Consider the following 27005-nt stretch of genomic DNA (forward strand, 5'->3'; position numbering starts at 1 on the left):
ATACGTGTGGGGGCTAGGGTGAGCTGGGTGCATGGAGATCTTCCCCGCTCTGTGTGGCTTGGGAGAGATGGGATTGGGAGGTGCAGGAGCAGGATCCCCACTCGATAGGGCCAGGAGGGAAGTGGGGGGCACTCTCTGCTGGTTGGGGCCAGGATGCAGGGCGGCTGGAGGGCTCCCTGCTTGGATGGAGCCTGGATGCAGGAAGGGCTCCCCGCTGGGTGGGGCCAGAGAGATGCGGGGGACTCCCATCTCGGTGGGGCTGGAGAGGCCCTGGGGGGTCAGAAGGAGTACGGGGAGGGCTCCCCTCTCTGAGGGGCCCGGATGTGGGGGGGCTCCCCGCGGCCGCACGGGGTGAGGGGAGGCTCCCCTCTCTGAGGGGCCTGGATGTAGGGGGGGCTCCCCGCTCCGTGGGGCCACACAGGGAGGGGGCGGCTCCCCGCTCGGTTTCTGAGGGGCCTGGATGTAGGGGGGGGCTCCCCGCTCCGTGGGGCCGCACAGGGAGGGGGCGGCTCCCCGCTCGGTTTCTGAGGGGCCTGGATGTAGGGGGGGGCTCCCCGCTCCGTGGGGCCGCACAGGGTGGGGGCGGCTCCCCGCTCGGTTTCTGAGGGGCCCGGATGTAGGGGGGGCTCCCCGCTCCGTGGGGCCGCACAGGGTGGGGGCGGCTCCCCGCTCGGTTTCTGAGGGGCCCGGATGTAGGGGGGGCTCCCCGCTGGGGGGGCCGCACGGGGTGGGGGCGGCTCCCCGCTCGGTTTCTGAGGGGCCCGGATGTAGGGGGGGCTCCCCGCTGGGGGGGCCGCACGGGGTGGGGGCGGCTCCCCGCTCGGAGGGGCCGGATGCGGCGGGCTCAGAGTGACTCAGCGGCGGCGCCCAGTGCGGAGAGCGGGCGGGGCGGGAGCCGCGGCGGCCGATGACCGAGGGAGCCGCGGGGCAGGACAGGGGAGGACGCGGCGGAACTGCCAGGGTGAGGCCGCTGCGGGAAGGCCCTGGTCTCGGTCGCCGCCTTCTCCCGGGCGGGCCCCGGGCTGGTCTCGCCTCCCAGCCGGGCACGGCCCAGGCCCCTACTATGGCGCCCGGTTTCCCGGGCCTGGAGGCGGGGCGGCTGCGGCTGCCGCTGCCGGCGAGCTCGGGCCGGGGCGAGCGCTGGAGCTGGCTGGGCCCATGGCGGGCGCGACCCTGCCCGGGGCTCCACGGCCCAGCCGCCGGGTAGGACCGTGTGGGACCCTGCCCATGCCCTGAGTCTGGAGGTGGGATCATGGTGCGAGCCTGCGCCTGGCTCCAGTCGGGATTTGGAGTCGTGGTGTGATCCCGACCCAGCCGCCGCCCGTAGGGGGGCACCTGGTGTTAGGAGGACAGAGGAGACACGGGGCGAATGGTGGCTCTGAGTGACCAGCCCAGCGATCCCCCGGGATTTTCGGTCCAAGTAAAACGGCTGCAAAACGGGACTCACTGGCCTGGGCACGCCAGGCTCCAAAGAAGGGGGGGGGGGGTTTCTACTAGCCCCGTTTTGTCCCAAGCCGCAACATTTAGGTAGGGAAGTTTGGCAAAATGGTTTTGGATTTGGTCCATTTTGAGAGCAGGGGTGTAGACACTTAGCCCACCCATTTAGCATTCAGGCCCACCCCTAGCTCTGTGCTGGCCCCAGCGCTTGCCCTGCTCTGCCCACCTGCCCTGCACTCCTGCCAGGGAGTGGGGTTGGGGGTGCAGGTCGTGCTCGGGTCTGCCCACCTGGCACTCCTGCTGGGGTCGGGTGGAGCGGGGCAAGCCCCAGCACGCTCACCCCGCTCCCTGGCAGGAGCGTTGGATGGGCGGAGCGGGTGGGGGCACGGGAGCACCCATTTTTCCAGGGGTCCAGGTTGGCCCAGTGGCTGGCTAAGCCGCCACTGTGAGGAGGGCAAGCGAGCAGGCGGCCGGTAGCGGTAGAGGAGATCTTCAGAAAAGGTAACCCACTGCCTGGGGGAGCCAGGCCGGGCATAGGGCAGTGGGACCTGGAAGGGAGCCGGGAGCTGTGCGCGCTGGAGAGCAGCCTCTCCTCCCAGAGCTGGGTGCATTCCCAGGGCCCTGGGGAGCCCCTGGCCAGAGGGCCCATCCATTGTGTAGCTGCAGGGGGTGAGGGAAGGCGGGCCCCCATCCCTCGTGCCTTTCCAGACTCCCCTTCCCCATAATTGCCCTCCCCACCAGAAGTCGGTGCCCACCCAAATATCCCATGCTGGCTACGCCACTGCTTGAGAGAAACCATGCTCTAGTGGGGACCAGGAACCAGGAGACCTCGGCTCTGGGAGTCAGGATCCAAGACTAATAGGACTATATGATCTGCTGTATGTGACACAAAAACAGTTGTAATCAGTGTCAAACTATGAATGGCATAAAAACCTATAAATAGCAACGTGTATGTGTAGCCTAAGTGTAGCTCTTTAATGAGGGGCAGTTAAAATTCACTTCTGAGTCAGATACACCCAGGCATCAGATGTTCCTGATTATTTATATACAGCTGCACCTGTTGCTTACATCTCTGGGCATATTTATATCATTAAAACAACTTAACAGGTATTTTAAATTTAATGAAAATGTTCAGCCTTTTTGTGGCCCTTAGTTAATGTTTTTATATGTAATACTAATATATTATTTTACTCAGCAATGAAGACCTCTGCCATGGCAGCAAAACCTATTGTGACTTCAAAGCAGAGAGAGGAGGTGGTGAGGGGTGTCCCAACAGAGGTGGTGTGCACTGCCTTCTCCAACTCCATTCTTGTGGTGGTGACGCAGTATGGGAAGATGGGAACGCTCGTCTCTGTGGACCCCAGCACAATAGCCAATGACATCAGCAAACCTTCACTCACCACAAAAGTGCTGCTGGGTACAGATGAGGTACAAAGCAGAGCATGTAGCCCTGAAGATTGAGGGTGAATCTCTTACTAGCTCAAAATTCGAGCCTGCTCAGGCTGCTAAGCGGCTGATGTGTAGTTGTGCAGTGGTAAGATTAAAGAATCCTGTACTAGGGAGGAGTGGTTCATCAATAAAGCTTGGGCATTCAGCTGGCATTTAACATAACAAATGTCTAATTGAATCTACACTGAAGGCATATATGGGATCTGTCACTTCATGCTTGGTTATTCTTGTGGTGCTTTGCAGCTCCCGTTGACTTCAGTGGTTCAGGGGCAAGTGTAATGGCCTTCACTAGCCTTTCTCAGGTGCTTGTCCCAGTCAGTTTTCCATCCCACCACTTCTTTTTCTCCAAACCTTTGCCTCTCATAATCAACTTCAGCTTTCTACCTGCTCCCCAACTGTGCTTGCCACTAGTTGCCCTAGATAAGTCAATTATCCAATTCATTTTGGCTTAAAATGAGTTCTCATTGACTATTTTACAGAAACAAGAGAAAACAATAATATATTTTGGAAAACATCAATTAGACAGGCACTAAATATAAAGTTACAGCATACTGCAAGATTACTTTGTTTTGCAGTGCAGTCAGAACTGTCTTTTGTTGCTTGCTAACCCTAAACAGGATAAAAAAACAAAAAAAACCCTTAACAATGTGACAGGTTCCTGATCCTCTTAGCAGCTCATCTTTATGTTTCAGAGTAGTAGCCGTGTTAGTCTGTATCCGCAAAAAAAAAAGGAGTATTTGTGGCACCTTAGAGACTAACCAATTTATTTGAGCATGAGCTTTCATGAGCTACAGCTCACTTCATCGATGCATTACGATTATGATTACGATTATGCATCCGATGAAGTGAGCTGTAGCTCACGAAAGCTTATGCTCAAATAAATTGGTTAGTCTCTATAAGGTGGCACTAGTACTCCTTTCCTTCAATAATAGGCTTTCTTTCCTTCATGTGGGACGTGTTGTGTCTGCCTGTAGACAGGATGGTTGCAGCTTTGGTGTGATGTGCATTTGTCAAAATGGAGCAGAAGAGCATATTCAGTTTCTGATATTACCGTATGTTAATTAAAAGGAGTACTAGTGGCATCTTAGAGACTAACCAATTTATTTGAGCATAAGTTTTTGTGAGCTACAGCTCACTCTGTGCATCCAATGAAGTGAGCTGTAGCTCACAAAAGCTCATGCTCAGATAAATTGGTTAGCCTCTAAGGTGCCACAAGTCCTCCTTTTCTTTTTGCGAATACAGACTAACACGGCTGCTACTCTGAAACCTGTCATTATGTTAATTAGTGGCTTTTCCTGTTACATATGGGAGAAATCATTTCCCCAAGTCTTACATACATGTCCATTATCTGCTCCTTTGTACTGTATGTTAATTAATTAATCTAAATGACCTTGAGGAGGACTTTGATTAACATGAGAACGAAGTACTTCCTGCCTAGCCTTTCGTGGTGATGCATGCTGCCAAAACCCACAAACCAGTGTTGAAACAAAACCAAACAAAAATAAACTTCAGATAAATATATGTAGCAAGATGGATGTAAGTAAGATCTGGACAAATTGGGCATACTTGTTAGAGAAACCCCAATTAAAGGGAATTGTATCCCTTTTCTCCTGCTAATACCCTTAGCCTCACCTTTTTTCAAAAAAAAGTCTACATTATTCTATCAAAATCACTCTGGGGCTTTAACCAAGGGCTGTTAAATACCATTTCAAATGTGGTGAATGTAAAGACCTCGCTGTCTTTACATTTACTTGTCAGCAAATCCAGTTTCAGCCCAGTATAGATAAGTCCTTAATATGCTTAGTAAAAAGAAAAGGAGTACTTGTGGCACCTTAGAGACTAACCAATTTATTTGAGCGTAAGCTTTCGTGAGCTACAGCTCATTCATCGGATGAAGTGAGCTGTAGCTCACGAAAGCTTATGCTCAAATAAATTGGTTAGTCTCTAAGGTGCCACAAGTACTTCTTTTCTTTTTGCGAATACAGACTAACACGGCTGTTACTCTGAAACCATGCTTAGTAAAAAGATACTCCAGGAGCATTCCATTAATAGTGAATGAATAGGGTGAGAAGATTCTCTCAACTGAAGGACTTGTGTTTTTTTGCTTTTCAGCCCCTCATCCATGTTTGTGCTAAAAACCTGGTGACATTTGTGTCTCAGGAAGCTGGGAACAAACCTGTTCTCCTGGCTATAGCTTTGAAGGACAAGAGCATGGAAGGAATAAAAGCACTGCAGGAGTTGATCCGAAGTTGCCAAGTGTGGTGAAGCTGGGCTGTCTGGATGCAAGGAAGGGATCCTGGGTCACTGACCTACTACTGTTTATTTAAAAGGACAAAACATGCCTTTATGCTGGTTTTGGATCCTGTTGAGGATTTCATTAAATTTTCTCTACTATGTAGAACATTGGGAGATTTTGCTGCTGTTGTTGGGTTTGGAGCCCATGCAGTTAGCAGTGAAGTTAGAATGTTTTTCTCAACACAAAATGAAATTTCATTTCCATCGCATTGGGTGGGGGATGTATATTTGAAAAACTGTATATGGCTTTGCAGCAGTGTCCAGAGAAGTAAATGGCTTCAAGCGATGTAACAATGAAACACTGTGCTGTAAAGTATAAAATGTGATGTAGAATGAATAAAAAATACACATTGGCAAATGCTTAATATTACCTGTTTATTCCCCATGATCAGTTTAAATTAAATATTTGGAGTCAGAATAAAGTCAGTGGTAATTGTAAGCAGTTTAAAATAGGGATGAATTTTGACACTTGACTAGGGTCCGTGAGAAAGAGTTGTAAGTTTTGACAGTGTGAGTGAGTTAATACCATGGTGGGGTTCCCTGTCTTCTGCCACTAAAGAGAAACCATCAACTTGAAAATTATATTTTTTTGAAATATAGTACCTACCGTAATGACGGGTAACACTTAACATTGCTGTCGCTGAAAGAACTTATCAAACCAAAATATTAGTCTCTTTTTTTCAGTTTGTTTATTTTTTGATGATGAGCTTCACTGAATAGGTCAAGCCCTGATCCTGCAGCTCGATCCTCACTGGTGAATGCTTGTGTCTGCCTTGAAGCCCCATTGACTTCAGTAGGGCTACATACAGGCACAAGGGCTCACCTACCTAGATCCAGTTGCAAGACAGGGGCTCTAGTCAGTTTCTCCCTGGCTGAAAGGACCCTTATAAATATAAACATCAGTAGAGGAGTAGAAAAACCTTACACATTTTTAATATTTTTTTTCAAATATCTGCACATACTGTTGAAAGGATTGTGTATCAGGAAGTGTAATTTTAAGTTAAGTTTAAAAGCTTCAGGCTTGTAGTGTCCCCTTAAGGGAAATACAATTAATTGCATTTTTCAGAATTATATTTTTCAGAGCCATGGGGTTTGCATCTGTGTCATAATCCTAAGAGTCCCCCCCACCTCCTATGTTACATTCCCCACTTTCATTCTTTCCTGTTGTTCTTCTGACCAAGGAGGACTGGAAGCCCTAAAGTCTGTCAATATTATTTCTGTATTGATTTAGGGATTTCCACTGAAAAATACAAATCAGTTCCCAGTACTGAACATTTGAACACTGTGCCCCTACTTTACTCACAGCCACTACCAGCTCCGGGAATAAAGACATCCTGCAAATTGAACCGGAATTGCACCCCCACCATGACCATACAAAATAGTACCACTATATTCTGGAGAGTATCAGTTCTAATTGCCTAAAAGCTAAAAGGGTCAACCAACATCGGTATTAAAAGATGCTGTTTGTCACCACATCTGGACCTTTGCAGGCAGACTGGGAAGCTGGAAGCCAACTGGCTGGTCCTTAAAGTGGCAGTCAGTTAAGCTGGTATTTTACTGTTTCCCTACAGGTTTTAAGTTGGAGACAGGTGATGGGTGTGAAAGAATCCATCAGGGCTTTATGCACCACTGTGACTCAAAGGCAGGTGTGTGCCCCAATAAACAGCAAATGCCCTGGCCCTTTCTGCAAGGCAAGCTATCTGCTTGTCATACCATTCCCTGCAAGGGCCAAGAATTGTGCTTCTGCAAACCCTGAACAAATTACAACTTTTCCAAACCATATTGCCACGCCTACAGAGTGAAGATTGGGTTTATTCGCTGGCCCCTGTGCAAGTGGCATTCCGTGTGGTTTCCTAGGTAGTAGCCAGAGCCAGGCGCGATTTGGTAGCTATCATGCACTGATCTACTAGGAGATCCCCAACTGTTGCAAAATACGGTAGGCAAGCATGGGAACAACGAAGGGGCATCCTTGGGAGGGGTTGCTGGGTGTAGTATCCGTGGGGCAGGGCAGGGATTATGATTGCCTAGGTGTTTGGAGGGGAGGAGCTCTGAGCCAGGAGTGAAATCGAACAGCAGGGAACAGTGGCAGAGTGAAATGTAAGTTCTGCAACTCTTTAAATGGAGGCTGGAAATCAAACCTGCCTTGTCTGCTATCAAGGGATCCAGGCACGATCAGCGGGGCGCCGAAGGAGGTGGGAACGAGTAGCGATAACCGGGGGGGGCTCTGTCTCAGTATGGGGCAAGGCAGGCGGGAGCCCGGCCAGGATCTGTGCGCGGCACAGGAGTTTCTGGAGGGCTGTAGGCACTGTGGGAGCGGAGCTGGAGGAGAGACCTATGAACTCCCCCGAAAGTGCCACGAAGAGGAGAAGCTGCGCCGGCGGAGAGAGGGCGGTGACCGGACCCGGGGGGAGGAGTCTCCGGGGGAAGGCAGGTGGAGGTGCCGGGGAGGGAGGCGCTCAGTGGGATGGGGTGGCAGGTGCCAAGGGACCCTGCAGGGCGAGTCCGAAGAGCATCGGTTCCCGGAGCAAGGCGCGGGGCGGGCGCGCTGGGGCTCAGGCGGGTAAGTGGAGGCGGCCGGGCTCAGGGGGAGCCCTGGGCCGGCGGGTCCCTTGCCCCCTCCCGGATCTAGCGCGCATGGGGGTGTGGGGGGAAGCGCTGCTCCAAGATAGTGCAGGCTGGCAGGGGCTGCGGAGCGCTATTGAAAGGGGGGGACACAGATTTCGTCCCCCCCGACCAGCGCCTGACTCTCCTCTTCCTCTCTCGGGGCCCTCCCCTAGCAGCCTGGCCCCTGAGCCCCAAAGCCGAGTGAGCAGCGTCCTGAGCTGGGACAGAGGACCCCTCAGGTGTGTGTGGACCAGCCAGAAAGTGGTTGGGCCATGGCAGGGGTGGACCCCCTGGCTCTGTGGCCGAGGGGTGGGGGCCTGTGTGCAGTCTGGCCTGAGCTGGGTGCCTCTGGGGCCTGGAAACTAACCACCTGGGGGATGCAGGGAGCAGGTACCCTGGCAGCAGAGAACTTCCATCCTGACGTGCAGCGCTCTCCAGCTCCTCAACCAGGGCTGCATGCAGCTCCACCAATGCCCCTGGGTCTGGACCTGCAGCCATCCCCCGTGGCCAGTGCTGGCCCCTCCTGCAGCTCCGACAATGCCCCTGGGTCCAGACCTGCACCCGGCCCCTATGTCCAGTGCTGACCCCTCCCACAGGTCCGCCAATGCCCCTTGCTTCTAATCTGCAGCAACCTTCTCCACAGCTCCATTGCAGGGCCCCTCATACAGATCTGTCAGGGATGCCTATGCCTGGCCTGCAGTTCCCACCCAGCTCTACGATGCACCCAGTCCTGAGAGCTGGCTTCCTTTTGGATGATGATCCCTGTGGCTGAGATGACTTTGCCTCTGCAGTCAGCACTTTGGGGAAGACAAGCCCCTAAATTCTTATGCCATTCACCAGTCAGGCATGGGATCTGTTTAGGGATGAAGATGTCATGGGCTGCCCTGAAAATGATGGCAGAGACTAGCATAGAAACCCAGCTAACTCGACCTGTCTCCTAAGAGGAAAGATCAGTGCTTCTGCTGGTGACTGGCTTGACAGGAGCTTTCCAATCCTATCCTATAGCAAATATAGGCTTGGGGTAGGGCACATCTAGTGCTTCACTTACATTGGTGTTTGTCTAGTAGTAGGTTAAAGGGCACTTCCTTCTAGGTCATGTGACTGCAGTGTAGCAAGACTGAGGCAGGTGAATGGCATGTTCTTTTTCATCAGTGGAAAGTGTCTGCTTTGTTCTGTGGGAAGTAGGACTGGTTTTTCTCCATTCAGTGGTAGGATACTTTGTAAAAACTGCCTGCTTGAGCAAGGAACAGCTTAGTTGCTCGATGCTTATTGATGGGAGTTCTGTTATCCTTCCCAACTCTGAAGGGTGCAATTAAGGTGCAAGCTGCAGGCATGAGTAATATCCTGCCTTGATAAGCTGTATTCCATGTAGACTTCATTTTAATGTACAGTATAAAAGAGATTGAAATTTCAAAGCTGAAACTCAGTTGCACTGACTCATCAGAACCAGAAGGCATCTATGGGGAGACTTTGAATAACATGTCGTGCTTTCTTTCCGAGGGTCTCAAACCCTAACTTTGCCTCACAGCAGCTTGGTGAGGTAGGTGAAACCTGTATTATAATCATCTTACAGATGATCCAGGCCATGTGAGTTAGAAGCAGAGCTGGGAACAGAACTCACAAATCCTGGCTCACAATCCCATGTTCAAGATACTAGACCACACTTCAAGGAGACCTTCCCCGTTAGGATTAAGAGAAAGTTCTGTCCTTGGGTCACCCCTGTAAATGAAGCTATCTGTATTTTGGATTTGTTTATTCTGGGATGAGTTAGCTGCTGTGTGATATTAGTTGTGATTGAACACTGGGGTATGCAGTATTATGGTCTACTGCTCTCCATAAAGTGGTGGTTTACACTGAAGGAATTTTTGATTCAGTGTGACACAAGGACTCCTCGTTGTTTTTGCTGATACAGACTAACGCGGCTACCGCTCTGAAACCTATAGCTTGACATGTTTAAGCTCTGGCCTCCATTAGATGTGGGCTTTAATATGATCTGTCAAGGGTATGAGTTGCTTAGTTGCTGTATCAATTCGCCTCTTCCCAAACTCTCCCGCTGTTCTGTGTTCTGTTTTGGAAGCAAATGGGTCTTTAGCTGCTTGGAAATGACCAGTTACCCAGCACAGCTGGTATCTAATTACATTCCAGAGCTGGGAATTCTAATTCGGCACTATGCAGAGGTTTTTGTTTTTAATGAGTGTTGTTATAAACTGTTAATTAAGTCCTACAACAGCAGTAATCTCAGCAGGATTGAAGGCTGTGTAATCATAGCTATTCCTGACTGTCGCTCCTACTCCTTTTCAGCCTGGGCTAGGAAAGCTAATAAAACCTATTGATAACAACATTTTCCATCAGCTGGCTAAGATCAAAGCCAGAGAGCAGCTGATGTGCCAGTGTGCAGCTGCTAAGATTAGGCAATTTGGCCTAAACCTTCTGCCCAAGGCATTTGATTGGGCCTCTAGCTGTGTGGTACAAGTTGTGGGTAGGGAGGAGTCATATCCTAACAGGGCAGCCAGAGGGGTTCAGTTCCAAACAGTTTTGTGGGGGGAGAATAGAGAAAGGGCCAAGAAGTGATGTATGCTTTGTGGGGTGGTAGAGAAACGATTCCTGTTAAAGAGGGAGAGCAGGAATCTACAATAGGCTCCAATGAGGGCTGAATACAAGGGAGAGTTGGCCTGATGCCTCAGGGGCACATACTACTATCTCCACAGAGCTCAGCTCATGCTCCACAGCCGGTGGCACTAAATATCACATTGCCATTTCAGCCGGTTGTTGGATGAAACGTCTGAGGCAGGGGGCCTCCTGTGGCTTCCATTTGGCTCCATGGCCTGGTCCGGCCTTCAGGTTAGGAAAGAAAAGTTGGAAGTGAGTGAATGGAACTAAGAACCTGACACAGTGGGTGAAGATGGGGGCTGGCCTACGGTGATGGAGTTGGGACTAGAGGCCCGTCTGCTTTGGAGATTTGCCCTGACCCAAGCAATGGATAGCGAGGCACCCAGGGGGTTGCTTCAGTGCAGGCTCCCAGGGCAGACGAAAAGCTGCCACTTGCACTTGGGTATGTCAGTCCTGAGGCGCAGTCTGCTAATTGTGTCAAATCAGTTGTGGGGTGTGTGCGGATGGTTAGTAGGATGAGACCAAACACATTTTACTTATAACCGAAACTAACCCCAAAGGGTTGAAAAGGCCACTGGCATTTATAAAAAGAAAAGGAGTACTTGTGGCACCTTAGAGACTAACAAAACTGGCATTTATGTAGGCCTTAATTGTTTTACCGATGCTGGGTGCTGGAGCCTCTGAAAGTGTGATTCTGCTCTAATGACAGGTTTCAGAGTAACAGCCGTGTTAGTCTGTATCCGCAAAAAGAAAAGGAGGACTTGTGGCACCTTAGAGACTAACCAATTTATTTGAGCATGAGCTTTCATGAGCTACAGCTCACTTCATCGGATATTCTCTGTGTGTATATAAAGTCTGCTGCAGTTTCCACAGTATGCATCCGATGAAGTGAGCTGTAGCTCACGAAAGCTCATGCTCAAATAAATTGGTTAGTCTCTAAGGTGCCACAAGTCCTCCTTTTCATTCTGCTCTAAGTATCTCTTAAAATGGAAGGGGGGGGGAGGTTCCCATTGTTGTCACGTGTCAATGATTCCAAATCTTTTTTTCTCATCTTATGAGTGAAAAGTGCCTCCTTCACCTCCCCTCCCCCAATCCCTTCACTACCAGCCCAATGAACCCAAGATCTGACAGTCTTACCCAGATCACTTTGACATCTGGCAGGCTGGGTTCTTTCCTTCTCACCCATTCTTGCCCGTGATGCAGATAATACAGGTCCAGTTCTGCTCCGTTACTCCTCTGCAGCCATGCTTCACGTATGCACCTGTAACGAAGACTAATTGGGGCAGCGGAAGTCGCAAAGGTGTGAGCGCAGGATGTGATCTGCATAATGTTTGTTAAAGGAGGTGATTCATGAGCAGGAAATAACCCAGCTGGACTGCCTGGGCCTTGGATGAGTTTGTGATACTGGCTGTTGGAAAAATACCTCCTTCCTCTTGTAAAGTGATCAGATTTGATTGAGATACAAGTATGGAGCCCCTCCAGGCCATTTTGAGAGTTGTTTTTCAGAGTAGAACCACATCTGGAGTTTGGCACGCTTCAGTCAGAGCTTTTTTTTTGTCCATGTGTTAATTGCCCTGATACCTACAGCTTTGCCTCCCAAATGTTCTTGGGCATTTGGAGGATTGGGAGGGCATGTTGTGTTGTCTTGGGGCCTGACAGCAACATTTTCCTTTCCTATTTTCTTAAGAGTGTCTTGTTCTGTTTTGTCTCTTCTCCAGGCCACTCATGATGCTATTCCTTCCCTGCTTTCTGGGGAGATGCATCTCTCTTGAATAATTTTGTTATCAGAGTGAGTCATCTTGGCTTTTAATAAGAAGCCTCAGAAGTTTTTCTCACCCTCCCTAGGAGTCTGATGAGCCATGATGGAAGGCGCACCCAAGTGCTCTGTGTTATGGTGCTCTTCAGATTGAACTGTAGAACTCTCTGCATTTGTACAGCCCTGTATGAGTGCCCCATCATCAATTGGGAAGGAGTCTATTATCCTGAAAGGTCTCTGAGCCAAAGCCAATGGGAAGACTCCCACTGACTTCAGTTGGCTCTGGATCAATAAAGAGCAGAATCCAAGAAGCTGAGTGTTTGGAGAGCAGGCAGGAAGGTGGAGGCCCAGATTCTCAAAAGTATTTAGACTCCTACCTTCCATTGATTTCAATGGAAGGTAGAGCCTAAATACCTTGAGGATCTGGGCCAAAGTGCTTAGGGTCAGTTGGCCGTGAAGGTGGCTTCCTGTTTAGTTTTGGAGAGTTGAGGGGTTTTTCCCCCCTCTGAGTGTGCGACTCAGTGACCAAAATCAAAACGCCATAGAGCTGCCCTGGGACTCTCGACCGGTGTGCAGTTTTCAAATAAATAGGCAGAAACTCAGCAGTACAACTGGTGGAGCAGGAGCTCTCTGTGTCTCAAGACTGCTTTTAGCATCCTTACGTGCCTGGCAAAGCTCTCAAGACCGTGCTTGGTGGAGTTCAGGCTGTCCATTCAGATTCCCAGCAGGCGTTGGGTTGTGAAATGGTTTTGCATCCCGTATGGCCTTCCTGTCTCAGACGTGTGTTCACATAAAGGGGTGGGAGCTGTTCCTGAGCTGCTTAGGGGAGAGAATCTGTGTAGACTGCCATTCTTGCTCTGTATTTGTACCGCGCTTAGCACGCTGGGGTCCTGGCCCTTGAATGGGGCTCCTAGGTACTACAATACAGTCCATAAATCACAGCCTTAATGGGCAAGTCTTCTGGGTCGAGATATCTACAGTGCATCTCCTGCTTTGACTCACTGCAGATAGAAGAAACAGGACTAGATAGTAATATGGCTCTCTTGCTTCCTGTGTCATCACAACCTGCTGGCTATACCAATGCCTCATAGATTAGGTGCTAAGGCTTTCCCACCCCGTGGTGGAATATTGTCTGCATTTGGATTGCTTCATAAAACTGCTTCACTCCTTCCCAGAGGACGCAGGAGGGGTTGGACCCAGCCTGGCCGCCACCAGCTGTCCAAGCACTAACGCACAGCTACTGTACCAGGCTGTTCCAGGGCTGATCACAAAGCAAATAAGGAAGGGCATAGCTATTAAAAACCAAACAAAATCTTGACTCCCTCCTCCACATTTCCACCAATCCCGTGCTATCTGTGCCATCCTGTTAATGTTTATATGGCTGGGTCTCTGGTGTATCAGTTTGTCCAAAGGACAGCTCCCTGCTCTCCCTTGAATCTGGGGGCTAGAAATGAGCTGTGAATCCAACAATGTTTTTGTTACACAGAGAAAGCTGGCAGTCAGGTGACTGCTTGGTAACTCGATCTTCTCCTTCACTCCACCTGTCTTTTTCTTTCTCTTCTTTCCCTCTCCCAGGTACAGATGTTCTGGGGGTGAACTATGAGCCCTTGTCAACGTGAGTGGCAACACCGCCTGCAATTGGGACCTCTCCACTTACATGTAAACTCTTCTCACCCAGCCCTTCCCCTGTCAATGGTGGGGGAAGAGATATTTTTAGTCACTGGTGCATGTGGCTGTTGGCTTGACACCATCTGAATTTCCTTTCCTGCAAGGTAGGAATTGTGCGGGGAGTGGAAAAGGAGGTTGCGTGGAGAATTCTTTCTTTTATCATTATTTAAATAGTTATTAATAGCAGGGATCAACCTCTAACACGGATCTTTCCTCCCACAAGCCTGTAGGAGTTTTGGCAAACAAAACTTCTGGGTTAGCTTCAGGGAGATGCAGCTAATGGGGAAAAAGGAGAAATCTATTAGTTTATCCATTTATGGGAGAAACTTGTTAAAGACTCTTTTTAAATCTAAGTGTTGTTAAACTATTTGGATTCCTGGAATACAAGGTGCTGCACAAGCAGTTTAGCTGAAGAAATGAAAGGCCAAAGATGGCAGCTGGGGTGTCTGGAGGCCTTTGGGTCTGAGGCCGTGCATCAAAAGAAGTGTATTGTGAGGTCGGTCCTCTCTGTGCCAAGACATGGGGGACGTGGTGCCTAGAACATGCTGACGGTTGTTTGCTCTGGAAATACTTTGTTCTTTGCCTTTATGAGGTCTGGCTTGGGAAGGGGAACCCTACCAGACACTGACCTGACTCTGTTGTGGTGATTGGTGGTGGTGGAGATTTTCTAAAGGGCTGCTGTGCCCCAGCTAGGTTGCAGGACTCTAGTCTTGAGAGATTTCTGCTATGCTCCAGGGTTGGCAAAATAGAATTTTTACATACATCCCAAAGTGCTTGATGAGCTATGAGATGCAGCCCCACTGAAATGCAGCTGGCTCTGGGTTGGAGGACATTGGCTGGTGCATGGTACACTGACCACACAGCTAGGTACAACAGCTATTTTAAGTGTTAAAAATGAGACCTGAATTCCAGTTTGATCGTGGATACATAGACACAATGGGAATTGCAGCCAAGGGCAGAATCAAGGTGCCCTTTGTGTCTTAGAACCATAGTGGAATGAGGCCACCTTGCTTTCCCTGAGGATTTTTTATGTGTCACCTGGCCCTGAGGCTGCTGTCTTGAAACCATCTGAGATGGGCAGAGATTGAACAGAGAGCCCATGTCGGCTCCCTGATCTTCTATGCCCTCAGAATCTTGCGGGAAATGGTGGGTAATTTGCCAGAGATTCCTGTTCTTATATCCTACCATTAAATGGTTGTAGCTTTTATTCTTGCTTGGCTTGTGGCTCTGGGAGCCATGGGCGGTGCCAGTCCTCTGGCTTCTAGGGTAGCACCAGTGTTCACTCCTGGTGCTAGACCACCGAGGAGAAGGGAGCCAAAATTTCAGGCAGCCACAAGTCTTTCATGCTGCTAGTCCATTCCCAAGGCAATGGTGATGTGTGCACAGCGTGTCAGCAGGAATTTCTTCCTGGGCAATTGGTGCCTTGATGATTTATCGGCAAGGTTCTACCTCTGTCTCTGAGTGGAAAAGGGTTTGAGGTTCTATTGATTGACTGAGACCGGTCATTGCTCCCTCCCTTAAATCGCTGAGCCTGACTGGCAAGGGAAATGGATCATAGGGGACCCTGAGCAGCAGGTCAGAGACTTTTTTCCTTCCCTAACGTGTGACAAGCCCCTACCAGGACAGCACAGGGAAGAGTAGGAGGAAAGACCAGGAAGTGTGTGCATGAAGCAGAGATGGACAGACAGGGAACAAAGCTGACTCTGTGTACAGGAGGCTCCGCTCCTGAAGGTGGTTCTACTGAGCTCATGTGGGGTTTTGGGCATCATCCCCAGTAGAAGCGAAGAAGCAGATGATGTAGTGATTGGTTGGTTTTTAAAAAGAAAAGGAGGACTTGTGGCACCTTAGAGACTAACCAATTTATTTGACCATAAGCTTTCATGAGCTACAGCTCACTTCTTTGGATGCATAAAGTGGAAAATACAGTGAGGAGATTTATATACACACAGACCATGAAAAAATACACATTGTAAGGAGAGTGAACACTTAAGATGAGCTATTACCAGCAGGAGAGTGGGGTGCGGGGAGAGAAAACCTTTTGAAGTGATAATCAAGGTGGGCCATTCCAGCACATTTCCAGGAGTTAACAAGAATGTCTGAGGAACAGTGGGGGGGGGGGGGAGAGGAATAAACAAGTATAATACTTAGTATAATGACTCAACCACTCCCAGTCTCTCTTCAAGCCTAAGTTAATTGTATCCAATTTGCAAATTAATTCCAATTCAGCAGTCTCTCGTTGGAGTCTGTTTTTTGAAGTTTTTTTGTTGAAGGATAGTCACTTTGAGATCAGAAATCGAGTGACCAGAGAGATTGAAGTGTTCTCCGACTGGTTCATGAATGTTATAATTCTTGACATCTGATTTGTGTCCATTTATTCTTTTACGTAGAGACTGTCCAGTTTGCCCAATGTACATGGCAGAGGAGCATTGCTGGCACATGATGGCATATATCACATTGGTAGATGTGCAGGTGAACGAGCCTCTGATAGTGTGGCTGATGTGATTAGGCCCTATGATGGTGTCCTCTGAATAGATATGTGGGCACAGTTGGCAACAGGCTTTGTTGCAAGGATAGGTTCCTGGGTTAGTGGTTCTGTTGTGTGGTGTGTGGTTGCTGGTGAGTATTTGCTTCAGGTTGGGGGGCTGTCTGTAAGCAAGGACTGGCCTGTCTCCCAAGATTTGTGAGAGTGATGGGTCGTCCTTCAGGATAGGTTGTAGATCCTTGATAATGCGTTGGAGAGGTTTTAGTTGGGGGTTGAAGGTGATGGCTAGTGGCGTTCTGTCATTTTCTTTGTTGGGCCTGTCCTGTAGTAGGTGACTTCTGGGTACTCTTCTGGCTCTGTCAATCTGTTTCCTCACTTCAGCAGGTGGGTATTGTAGTTGTAAGAATGCTTGATAGAGATCTTGTAGGTGTTTGTCTCTGTCTGAAGTGTTGGAACAAATGCGGTTATATCGTAGAGCTTGGCTGTAGACAATGGATCGTGTGGTGTGGTCTGGGTGAAAGCTGGAGGCATGTAGGTAGGAATAGCGGTCAGTAGGTTTCCGGTATAGGGTGGTGTTTATGTGACCATCGTTTATTCGCACTGTAGTGTCCAGGAAGTGGATCTCTTGTGTGGACTGGTCCAGGCTGAGGTTGATGGTGGGATGGAAATTGTTGAAATCATGGTGGAATTCCTCAAGGGCTTCTTTTCCATGGGTCCAGATGATGAAGATGTCATCAATGTAGCGCAAGTAGAGTAGGGGCATTAGGGGACGAGAGCTGAGGAAGCGTTGTTCTAAAAATATAAAAATGTTGGCATACCGTGGGGCCATGTGGGTACCCATAGCAGTGCCGCTGATTTGAAGGTATATGTTGTCCCCAAATGTGAAATAGTTGTGGGTGAGGACAAAGTCACAAAGTTCAGCCACCAGGTTTGCCGTGACATTATCAGGGATAGTGTTCCTGACGGCTTGTAGTCCATCCTTGTGTGGAATGTTGGTGTAGAGGGCTTCTACATCCATAGCGGCCAGGATGGTGTTTTCAGGAAGATCACCGATGGATTGTAGTTTCCTCAGGAAGTCAGTGGTGTCTCGAAGATAGCTGGGAGTGCTGGTAGCGTATTCTATCTGCTACCCAAGATCCATAAACCTGGAAATCCTGGGTGTCCCATCATCTCAGGCATTGGCACCCTGACAGCAGGATTGTCTGGCTATGTAGACTCCCTCCTCAGGCCCTATGCTACCAGCACTCCCAGCTATCTTCGAGACACTACTGACTTCCTGAGGAAACTACAGTCCATCGGTAATCTTCCTGAAAACACCATCCTGGCCACTACAGAATTGGAATTAATTTGCAAATTGGATACAATTAACTTAGGCTTGAAGAGAGACTGGGAGTGGTTGAGTCATTATACTAATTATTATACTTGTTTATTCCTCCCCCTCCCCCCTACCCACTGTTCCTCAGACATTCTTGTTAACTCCTGCAAATGTGCTGGAAATGGCCCACCTTGATTATCACTTCAAAAGGTTTTCTCTCCCCGCACCCCACTCTCCTGCTGGTAATAGCTCATCTTAAGTGTTCACTCTCCTTACAATGTGTATTTTTTCATGGTCTGTGTGTATATAAATCTCCTCACTGTATTTTCCACTTTATGCATCCGAAGAAGTGAGCTGTAGCTCACGAAAGCTTATGCTCAAATAAATTGATTAGTCTCTAAGGTGCCACAAGTACTCCTTTTCTTTTTGCGAATACAGACTAACACGGCTGCTACTCTGAAACCTGTTGGTTTTTAAGAGACTCTTGAGTGATGGTGGGTGACCTTCCCTATTGGATAAGAACCCAAAAGCTACTGCTTCTTTGGGCTATGTGGCCTGTGCAATGGGCCTGGCAGTCTGATGGGAACCAGTTTTCTTGCAAGAGCCCTATGATGCCCATGAGAGTCTGGCTAGAAGTACCCAGGGAACTGCCTTGTGCGCAATATTTACTCCTTCCTGTGGGCAGAGCCCAGGAAAGAGGCTTCCAGAGTTTCTTGTGCATTTCAGTAAATCCCTGCTTCAAGAGGAAGGCTACTGGGAAAAGGTTCTAATGTTAGCCGAGACCTTGATCTGACAAAGGATGTCGGGAATAAAAATATCTATTCATCTGCCCCCTCTGCTGAGTATTTCCCTTTGTGCTTCCCCTGCTGTTTTCCTCTCTCCTGTCCTTGTGCTTCCCCACCCCTTGCTCCCCCAGCCCCTCTGTGCTCAGTTCATACTGACTCCTGGTACTCCTCCTCCTCCTGCTGCTCACTGCTCTACCTTTGCTCATTGCCCCCCTCTCTGTCTGCTGCTTTGTTCTCTAACAGCCTTCCTCGTTGTATTTACATTTGCTCTCTCCTCTCTGCCAGATGAGCAATACCACACACACCAGCATGTCCGCTCCCACCGAGGGTGGTGTAGGCGTGACCAGCATGGCTGGCAGCACGCTGCAGACCAGGATCATCCCTCTGACAGACTCCAGCCATCTCTCCCCTAAAGACGACTCCCTGCTCAGGACCCTCCAGAACTACTCCCAAGATGGCCAGCAAATTTTCCTGACCACTTCGGCAGCGCAGGTGATCTCCGGAATCTTTGTGTGGTCGGCACTGATTCTCACTATCCACCAGGTAAAGGCAGGGCTCTGCAGGGAGAGGGGTGTTCCCCTGGACCTGGGTGTGTGCACACGTGGGGGTGGGGGAGGTAGGGCAAGGGGAGCTGCTCGGGACCTCAACTGAATCTCAGGATTCTTGAATGCCTCCATGCCTGAGCTAGTTACAGACTATTTCCTTGTCTCTAACTGCTTCCCTTACTTCCAGCGAAGCATCTCCGTCTCCTGGCTATGGCCTCCCACCTTCTATAGTGTCTACAGCAGGTGCCTCTGCCAATTTCAGACCAGCACGTTACAGGGAGGGATGAGTCCAGCCTTTTCAAACCTAACAGCTTGGTAGAGCAGACTTTGTCCTTCAGCTCCCCTGAGCGGCTGCCTGCATGGCCTTCCTCGCTGTGTTTATCTGAAGTGCCTACCCCAGAGGGAAGCTGTAACAGTTCCTAGAGTATCAGCGGTTCTGAGGTTAAGGGAGTGTCCTCCATTCTCCTTTCTGGGGAGCCTGGATTTCCTAATGTCCCCATTCCCCACTTAACAACACGTGACACCTGCTGTCTGAGGCCATGTGTCCTCTGGGGGTTTAACTGAAATATTTGTCCCCAGAGCCCAATTCTCGGTATGTAGGTGTAAATCTGGAGTAACTCCACTGAAATCAGTAGAATTACTGCAGATTTACACTGGTGTGGCTGAAAGCAGAATGTGGCCCAGCGTTAGTATTTGTATGGCAGTTAATTCCTGGGCCAAGTGGTGCAGTGGGGTAGACACACTGACTCTTCACCCCGCAGACCCAAATTTAAAATTGATTGGGGTCACAAATGAAATGAGTTATTTGATCTCAGCCCACTTGTTTCGTGGTGTGGAATTCCCCTTCCCCCCGGATCAGCAAAGTTCTTGTACTCTTGGTAATTGCTGCTTAGGAGTCCCAAGCTGAAATAGTAGGAGATGTGCTCCAACCCTCATCTTCTATATTCTGTGTGACAGGTCAGGTTTGCATTGGCGAAGCTGTAGAGGAACTGGGACTGGAATAGCAGGGTGCTTGCTGGTAGGACTGAGGTGTGGGCAGTACTTTGTGTGGAGATTTTGTGCCTCTAGCCAATGGGATTAATCCTCCCACACTTACACTTGCTCCCTGAAGGAATGCTAGTCTCTGATTTCCTCTGCATAATGTCTTGGCAGCATGTGTTTTGTGCTTCCTGCAGGTTGCAAGGACCATGTGGTGGCGGGTGGAGTCTGGCAGGGTATCTGGTTGGATTCTGATTCAGGCGTCAAGAGATCTCACTGTAGATCTGTTTCAGGGAGCAAGAAGTGGGCAGGAGGGAGATGAAGACTGGAAAACCACATAGGGACGCTCCTTTCTGCACCCACAAAGCAGAGGCCTGATGGCCTGTTGCCACGTCTGCTTCTCGGCTTCTCTTCGGCAGGTATCTCTTATGGGCCTAATGTCACTACATTGCCCGGATTGTCTCTCCCTTTCCCCAGATCTACATGCACCTGAGGAACTACACTATTCCTAACGAGCAGCGCTATATTATCCGCATCCTCTTCATTGTGCCTATCTACGCCTTTGACTCCTGGCTCAGCCTCCTCCTCATTGGAAGTCACCAGTTTTATGTGTACTTCAACTCTGTGCGTGACTGCTATGAAGGTGGGCAAGGCGGGGTGGCATCTGTGGTAGAGGTTGGGAGGAGAATGGTGCAGGAGGAACCTGTGATGGAGGGCACAAGGGTTTTGTTTGTCTCTCCCCTCTAGTGGAAGCTAGGCAAGATGGCACATCAGCGTGACTTGGCATCTCCCCCTCCGCCCCACCCACAAATCAGATCACAGTGTTTCAGGGTCCAAGAGGGAACCCAGGGAGAGTTTTCAGGTTGCCTGATAGTAACTCTTGAGTTTGTTGTCATAGAGACCAATGGAAACGATCAACACCCACTCCTCTCCCTGTCACCAAAGCTGGTGCTGAATGGAGATGGGCCCCTAAGCTGCAGTGATGCACTGGAGAAGGCTCTTGCGAGTCAGGGTGGGGAGATGAAGGTTCCTGGGAGCCCCTGGTAAAATTCCATACCAAACTGAAGGGGAGGGTTGAGGTGACTACTTACCTCTGGAGTTCCACTTGGGGCAGCTAGCAGTACCTTGCCAGAGATGGCTAAGTACAAAACGGAATAAAACGGCCATAGGCTCCATTATCCCTGTGGCTCAAATACTTCTGAAGAACAGAATTTTCGTCTCTGGATTGTGCCAGAGTTTCATCAAACGGCAAATATTTCCAATCCTTTTCCAAGGGTGGATACTGCCAGCTGCCTCTCCCTTCACATCAAATCCCAGAGGTCAGACTCCCTGCTATGCAATCAATACGCTCAGAATATGTCAGGAGCAAAGTCTGTGTTTCCAGCAGTTTAATAGATGTTTGCCTGGGGGTGGGAGGGCACTGCCTCCCTCTTCGGTGATCAGTTTCAACAGGACTATACCGTGCAGTCCCTCCCAGGCTAGCTGACTGCCTGATTAGATGAGCTGCTAGGGTCTTTCTCATCTGCAACCTCTGAGAGACCCAGTCACGCTGCATGTGCTTGTTAGCTGGCTGGCTGTGCTAGGGGAGGGGGTTTGAAGTTTTTAAGTTGCTTGGCTCACCGGGAGTGGTTTATGTTAAATGGTACTGCTGGACTTACGGGCTTTGGGAGTTTTGTGTATGATGATTTAAATACAACGGCACCCGGTGTCAATGAACAGACACCATCTTTTAGCATTTGCATGCATCTAAATGAAATCAAATCCCAGGCGGAGAGAGCCCAGTGGGAGTCCAGCCAGGGAGCAAAAAGGCCTATGAACAGGGACCCATCACACCTCGCAGAGCTCTAACTTGTCTGCAGGCTCAGGAACACAGCACTGTCTATCCACATTGTATCGGGACGGAAATTTTTTTTTTTTAATGCAACCATTTGTGGCAGAAATGCAATATTTGTAAAATGAAGGTTTGAGTCCTTGAGAAATGGATGGACTCAGCCAAGAAGTAGGTGACACTGGGTCATTTTGAGCCCTAAGCCCACTGGAGTTTAAGTTGTTGGTTGGTTGACACCATTGCATTTTATACTGTTTGGAGTAAGAGTCTGAAGGTGAAAGGGGAAAAATACCAAATTGGGTTTGTTAATGAAACTTAATTCAACTAGCTCCAAGCTGCCAAGGAAATGAGCTGATTACAGGTCAGACCAGTCCAGGAAGCTCCACCCACAGAGCTCTCCCACTGCGATTGTTACATCGTCAGGAGGAGACGGGGGAGTTTGTTCTCAGAAGGCAGGACACGGTTAACTACCAGAAAGCAGCTAATAATACTAATGTGTAGCATGTACGTAGCCCTTCCATGAGTACCTCCCTGCCTCGTCAATCCACTGCTCACATGCCCATCTTTGTCTTGTCAGCATTTGTAATCTACAGCTTCCTGAGCCTCTGCTTTGAGTACCTGGGAGGGGAGAGCACCATCATGTCTGAGATCCGGGGGAAGCCCATCGCGTAAGTCAGAGTCCCTATCCCGTTCTTTGGCCCCCTTCACTGGCTTTCTCTCTAGGGCCAACATCACCAATTCTCATTGTGTTCTGATTCTAGGTCCAGTTGTCTTTATGGGACCTGCTGTCTGCAAGGAATGTCCTATTCCATTGGGTTCCTCAGATTCTGCAAGCAGGTTGGTCTCTGGCCTGGACTGTTTAGCTCATATTACGTAGATTAAGGCTAAACGAGAGCCCTGGTCCATCAAATTGTAGGGGTCTTTCTGGGAAGGCTGTTCTTCGCTGCCGCCTTCTGGAGGCGTTCATGCTTCCCTCCTGCACCTGAGTTTTTGAATTTTCGTCCAAAGTGAGGCAGCGCACCCAGCCCATTAGGCACCGAGCCAGCAGCAATCAGCTGTGCTTGGTGTCATCTGCTCTGCCTCTTGACTCATTGCTGAGTCAGGGTCCCCTCCCACTGGGGTGCCTAGATCCTGTTTTAGTCCTCCCAGGCTCCTTTAGCTATTGGTACTGATTACCCAAGGTGCCTACCACCAGGCAAGTTTTGGCACATATCTGTGCGGGTGCTGCCCTAGGCTGGAGGGAGGGTAACTTCAGTTATCAGTTATGTATCCTAAATGGGTTTGCTGCTATTCACGACAATCCCATGGGGCTACAGCCCTGCTTCCTTACTGTGCTGCTCATGAATGAGCCCAGGGGGAAGCTCCTGGGGGTTTGATGAGGGGCAGGCTTTAGTTGATAGGACTGGATTTCTTGGCACAGGAAGGCCACAGAGAGACCTGGCAGGTGGGGGAGATGATTGGTTGGGTTGGAGCACTTCACTGGGATGCCAGGGAAGGCTGATGCATGTGGGGGAAGGGATCCAGCCAGTAAGGTGCACTGTGGCTGCAGACATGCCACTTGCTAAGGGCTGGTCTATTTCACTCCATATCACTGGCCACCCTTGCTAGTGGTGTAAGTGTTTGCTCCCTATCTGAAGAGAGGGAGGAATCTCTCTCTTCTTCTTTCTCCCCAAATGTCAGAGCTCCTTGCCCTCCATCCTGGGAGTGGCGGGGACCAGTACACACTCAGTTCCTTTCTCTTGGGGTCAGGTGGAGTGGGACTGTGCGTACTGCGGTCCCAGCAGCTCTTGGGAGAACAGCAAGTACCTCCGGTGGGAGTGTGGTGGGATCTCTCTCGAACACAGAGCTGGAAATAGCACGGTGTCTTTTTCTCTCTTGCTGCAGGCGACGCTGCAGTTCTGTATTGTGAAGCCCCTGGTGGCGATCCTCACCATTGTCCTGCAGGCATTCGGGAAATACCACGATGGTGACTTCAAGTGAGAATGCGAGGGCGATGGGACAGCCCATTGCCCCTGGGCTGAGATGGCTGCATCAGTCCTCTCCTCTAAGAATAGGCAAAGGCATTTCCCCTCCCCCTCCCAAATCCCCAGGGCACTCTTTGTCAAAGGGGGCTGCTCTGGGAGTGGTGGGGACAAGAAAACCAGATATGGGGAAATTAAATGCTCTTCCTTGGGGCTGCTGGATCAGCACCGTACTGTACTGGGGACCCCCTCTCCGCTCTTCCATTGCACTCTTCCTAGCACAGCGAATGCTCAAGGGGGTTGCAGTCTATGGAAATCTTAACTCCCAGGAGCAACAGGGCCCAGACAAGCCTTGGAATGGGGAGAGATGGGCTGTTGCCCTTTCCTGTGCGTGAACTTGAAATGGTATGTCCAAGAGCTCTAAGCCCTGTGATGGTAACCATGGCCATGGGTTGTGGGGGGGCGTGTACTGAGGTGAGGAGGGCTTTGCCTGCCTTCCATAGATGTGCAGTAGGGGGCGAGGCCTCGGAATCAAGGGAAGATTTTTATGCTGTTAATCCAGATACACAAACCTGGGCCTCTCGCACACTTCTTTTAACTCCAGGGCTAGACTGTGGCTGGTTTCCACCCACTGTATTTGTTCTAGCTGTGCACTTTAATTTTTGGACCAAGATCTTTCTGGGCCTTTAACCTCCCATCCTGCTACCAAGGAGCCCTTAGCCTAGTGAGCCACCATGGTAGCAATTTCCTGTGTTTCTGTATGCTACTTGTGACCCAGCCAAGCACAGCCCTTTGCAATAGGGCTGCAGGTGCCTTTATCCGAAGTGTGGAGGAGATGCTGCAGCTGGAGAGAATCAGTTCCAGTATGTAACACTCCCTCATGATCTGGTTCTCTGTAGGCTCCGGGTAGCCTCTGTGTCACAGATGAGGAGTGGCTGCAGCTTGTCCCATGTAGGTTCCTGGCGACCTGCCAGTGTGATCTGTGATTTGGGCATAGTTCCAGCAGCCCAGCTCAGTAACTCCCTCTCTTCAGCATTCACAGTGGATACCTCTACATCACCATCATCTACAACTTCTCTGTCAGCATGGCCCTGTACGCGCTCTTCCTCTTCTACTTTGCCACCCTGGAGCTCCTGCGCCCCTTTGAGCCAGTCCTCAAATTCCTCACCATCAAGGCCATCATCTTCCTCTCCTTCTGGCAAGGTGGGTCCTAGGGCTTGGGGTCTCCAGGAGGACGGCCCTTCTTCTCTCCCAGCACCTGATCACTCCACCCAATGAGTTGGGAGGCAGCAGAAGGACCCATGGTAGCTGTACAATCTACTGGACGCCCTGAACCAGAACTCACCCCCTTTCTGCGTCTCTTTACAGGGATGCTGCTGGCCATCCTGGAGAAGTGTGGGGTGATCCCTGAAGTCCAAATCATTGATGGGAAGGAGGTGGGAGCTGGGACGGTAGCTGCCGGCTACCAGAACTTCATAATCTGCATTGAGATGCTATTTGCCGCCATTGCTCTGCGCTATGCCTTTACCTGCCAGGTATACAGAGAGAAGAAGGAAAACTCAACAGGTAACTGAAGCCATCTTCTCTACACTCGAGGGGCCCCAGGCACATAAGCAATGAGGGGATCCTGTTCTCAGTTGAACAGTAAAGAGCCTTAAAAGCTACTTGGCTCTCTGCTGTTAAATCCTGCCTTTAGGCTCTTTTCCCCATGATGCCTTCAGGCAGTGCTAATGGCTGGGAAGAGCCCTCTCAGGAGGGATTGCTGGGACAGAGGATTGTTAATATTACGGATAATGTTGTCAGGAAACACCCGGTGTCAAAAAGGATTCAGATTCATCAAGTTGTGCATGAAGCTGACCTCTTGAAATGTGTCATGGAGTCCCTCTCCCATTCCCTCCCACTGCTTGTTGTCCTGGCTTCTTGCCTTGAATTAGGCTGCCTGCTCTTGTGTTATGAAGACATGGCTGCTGCTCACAATGGAGCCCTGATATGGAGGGTGGCCCCTGGGTGCTGCTGTAATAATGGTGACAGTTGTTCTCTGTAATAGCATCCCTTTTTATAAGGGATATTTCAACCAAGCTGGTGGGCTATCTCCTGCCAAGCCCCAAACTCCACTTTAAATCCCATGACTGGCCTCTGTCTCCAGAGATGGGAATGTTGCAGTTACTACACTGGGTGCCCATGGGAACAGGGAAGCCTTGTGTTGCTCCAGTAAGGACCGGCATTGCTGCTCAAGGAGCAGCATAGCCTCAGAAGACTTCCCATCCAGCCTTTGCTGCTGGTCCAGGGCCTCTGTGCCCTGGGGTCCTGTGGTGTAGGTGGCAGTGGTTTCAAGGAGTTGGACTCTTTATAAGGGGGAGGTATCTGGCTGGTCCTTGGTGTGCTCTGTGGCCTTGGGTCCTTTACAAACTCCAAAGGCCGAATGTGCAAGAGAGTGAAAAGGGGGGGGGGAGATGGGGAAGGGGCTAGTTTGGCCTCTTGTTCCTCTCCCCCCAGGAATGGCAAACAAAACCCTTCACCTAAATGGTGCTGTGGGATGGGCATCCTGCAGGGATGGCTTCCTATCTTCCTAGGAAACTTAGAGAAAGATTTACTCTGCTCAGAGCATCCTCTTCTGTCACTGGCTATTGACCTGCCTATGATCTCTGGGAAGAGCAGAGTCAGAGCAGTTGGCTTGGTGTGGGCAGCATGCAAGGAGATGGATTTTATCCTTTTGTTGGAAGAGGTGTTTCACCCTTTGTATCTGGACCGTGCTGTATCTCTACATGCTGCCCACCTGCTACCTTCCACATAGGCTGTACTTGCATAGGCAGCAGTTCTGCGGAAAAGGACCTAGGGGTGACAGTGGACGAGAAGCTGGATATGAGTCAGCAGTGTGCCCTTGTTGCCAAGAAGGCCAATGGCATTTTGGGATGTATAAGTAGGGGCAAAGCGAGCAGATCGAGGGACGTGATCGTTCCCCTCTATTCGACATTGGTGAGGCCTCATCTGGAGTACTGTGTCCAATTTTGGGCCCCACACTACAAGAAGGATGTGGATAAATTGGAGAGAGTCCAGCGAAGGGCAACAAAAATGATTAGGGGTCTAGAACACATGACTTATGAGGAGAGGCTGAGGGAGCTGGGATTGTTTAGCCTGCAGAAGAGAAGAATGAGGGGGAATTTGATAGCTGCTTTCAACTACCTGAAAGCGGGTTCCAAAGAGGATGGCTCTAGACTGTTCTCAATGGTAGCAGATGACAGAACGAGGAGTAATGGTCTCAAGTTGCAGTGGGGGAGGTTTAGATTGGATA

At 50.0% G+C, this 27005-nt stretch overlaps 2 protein-coding genes across 8 annotated transcripts in view; both read left to right on the forward strand.

The window, feature by feature from the left end:
• The first annotated feature begins 807 nt into the window (after positions 1 to 807).
• PSMG3 (proteasome assembly chaperone 3) lies at positions 808 to 5546 on the forward strand. 4 transcript variants are annotated; one of them, XM_073362014.1, is made up of 3 exons: positions 808 to 961; positions 2633 to 2865; positions 4999 to 5546. In XM_073362014.1, exons 2-3 carry the CDS (start codon positions 2635 to 2637, stop codon positions 5149 to 5151), a joined length of 384 nt encoding a protein of 127 aa, XP_073218115.1. In that variant the 5' UTR covers positions 808 to 961; positions 2633 to 2634; the 3' UTR covers positions 5152 to 5546. The 4 variants fall into 4 exon arrangements, with proteins under 4 accessions (XP_073218115.1, XP_073218118.1, XP_073218119.1 ...); XM_073362017.1 differs by lacking the exon at positions 808 to 961 and adding an exon at positions 988 to 1203; XM_073362018.1 differs by lacking the exon at positions 808 to 961 and adding an exon at positions 1224 to 1244.
• Positions 5547 to 7243: 1697 nt separating this feature from the next.
• The window catches only part of TMEM184A (transmembrane protein 184A), a 35218-nt gene continuing 15456 nt past the window's right edge, over positions 7244 to 27005 (forward strand). For 2 of the 4 annotated variants that reach the window (XM_073362027.1, XM_073362023.1), the window contains exons 1-9: positions 7661 to 7741; positions 13727 to 13923; positions 18687 to 18944; positions 20402 to 20567; positions 22330 to 22420; positions 22514 to 22589; positions 23637 to 23728; positions 24747 to 24916; positions 25082 to 25279. In XM_073362027.1, the coding sequence (XP_073218128.1) occupies positions 18687 to 18944; positions 20402 to 20567; positions 22330 to 22420; positions 22514 to 22589; positions 23637 to 23728; positions 24747 to 24916; positions 25082 to 25279 (1051 nt within the window). In that variant the 5' untranslated portion in view covers positions 7661 to 7741; positions 13727 to 13923. Of the gene's footprint in view, positions 7279 to 7332; positions 7374 to 7660; positions 7742 to 13726; positions 13924 to 18686; positions 18945 to 20401; positions 20568 to 22329; positions 22421 to 22513; positions 22590 to 23636; positions 23729 to 24746; positions 24917 to 25081; positions 25280 to 27005 lie in introns of those variants that run through there. The other 2 variants (XM_073362024.1, XM_073362026.1) reach the window with 2 other exon arrangements.

Source organism: Lepidochelys kempii, chromosome 10, assembly GCF_965140265.1.
Source record: "Lepidochelys kempii isolate rLepKem1 chromosome 10, rLepKem1.hap2, whole genome shotgun sequence".
In the NCBI taxonomy this organism is placed as follows: domain Eukaryota; kingdom Metazoa; phylum Chordata; order Testudines; family Cheloniidae; genus Lepidochelys; species Lepidochelys kempii.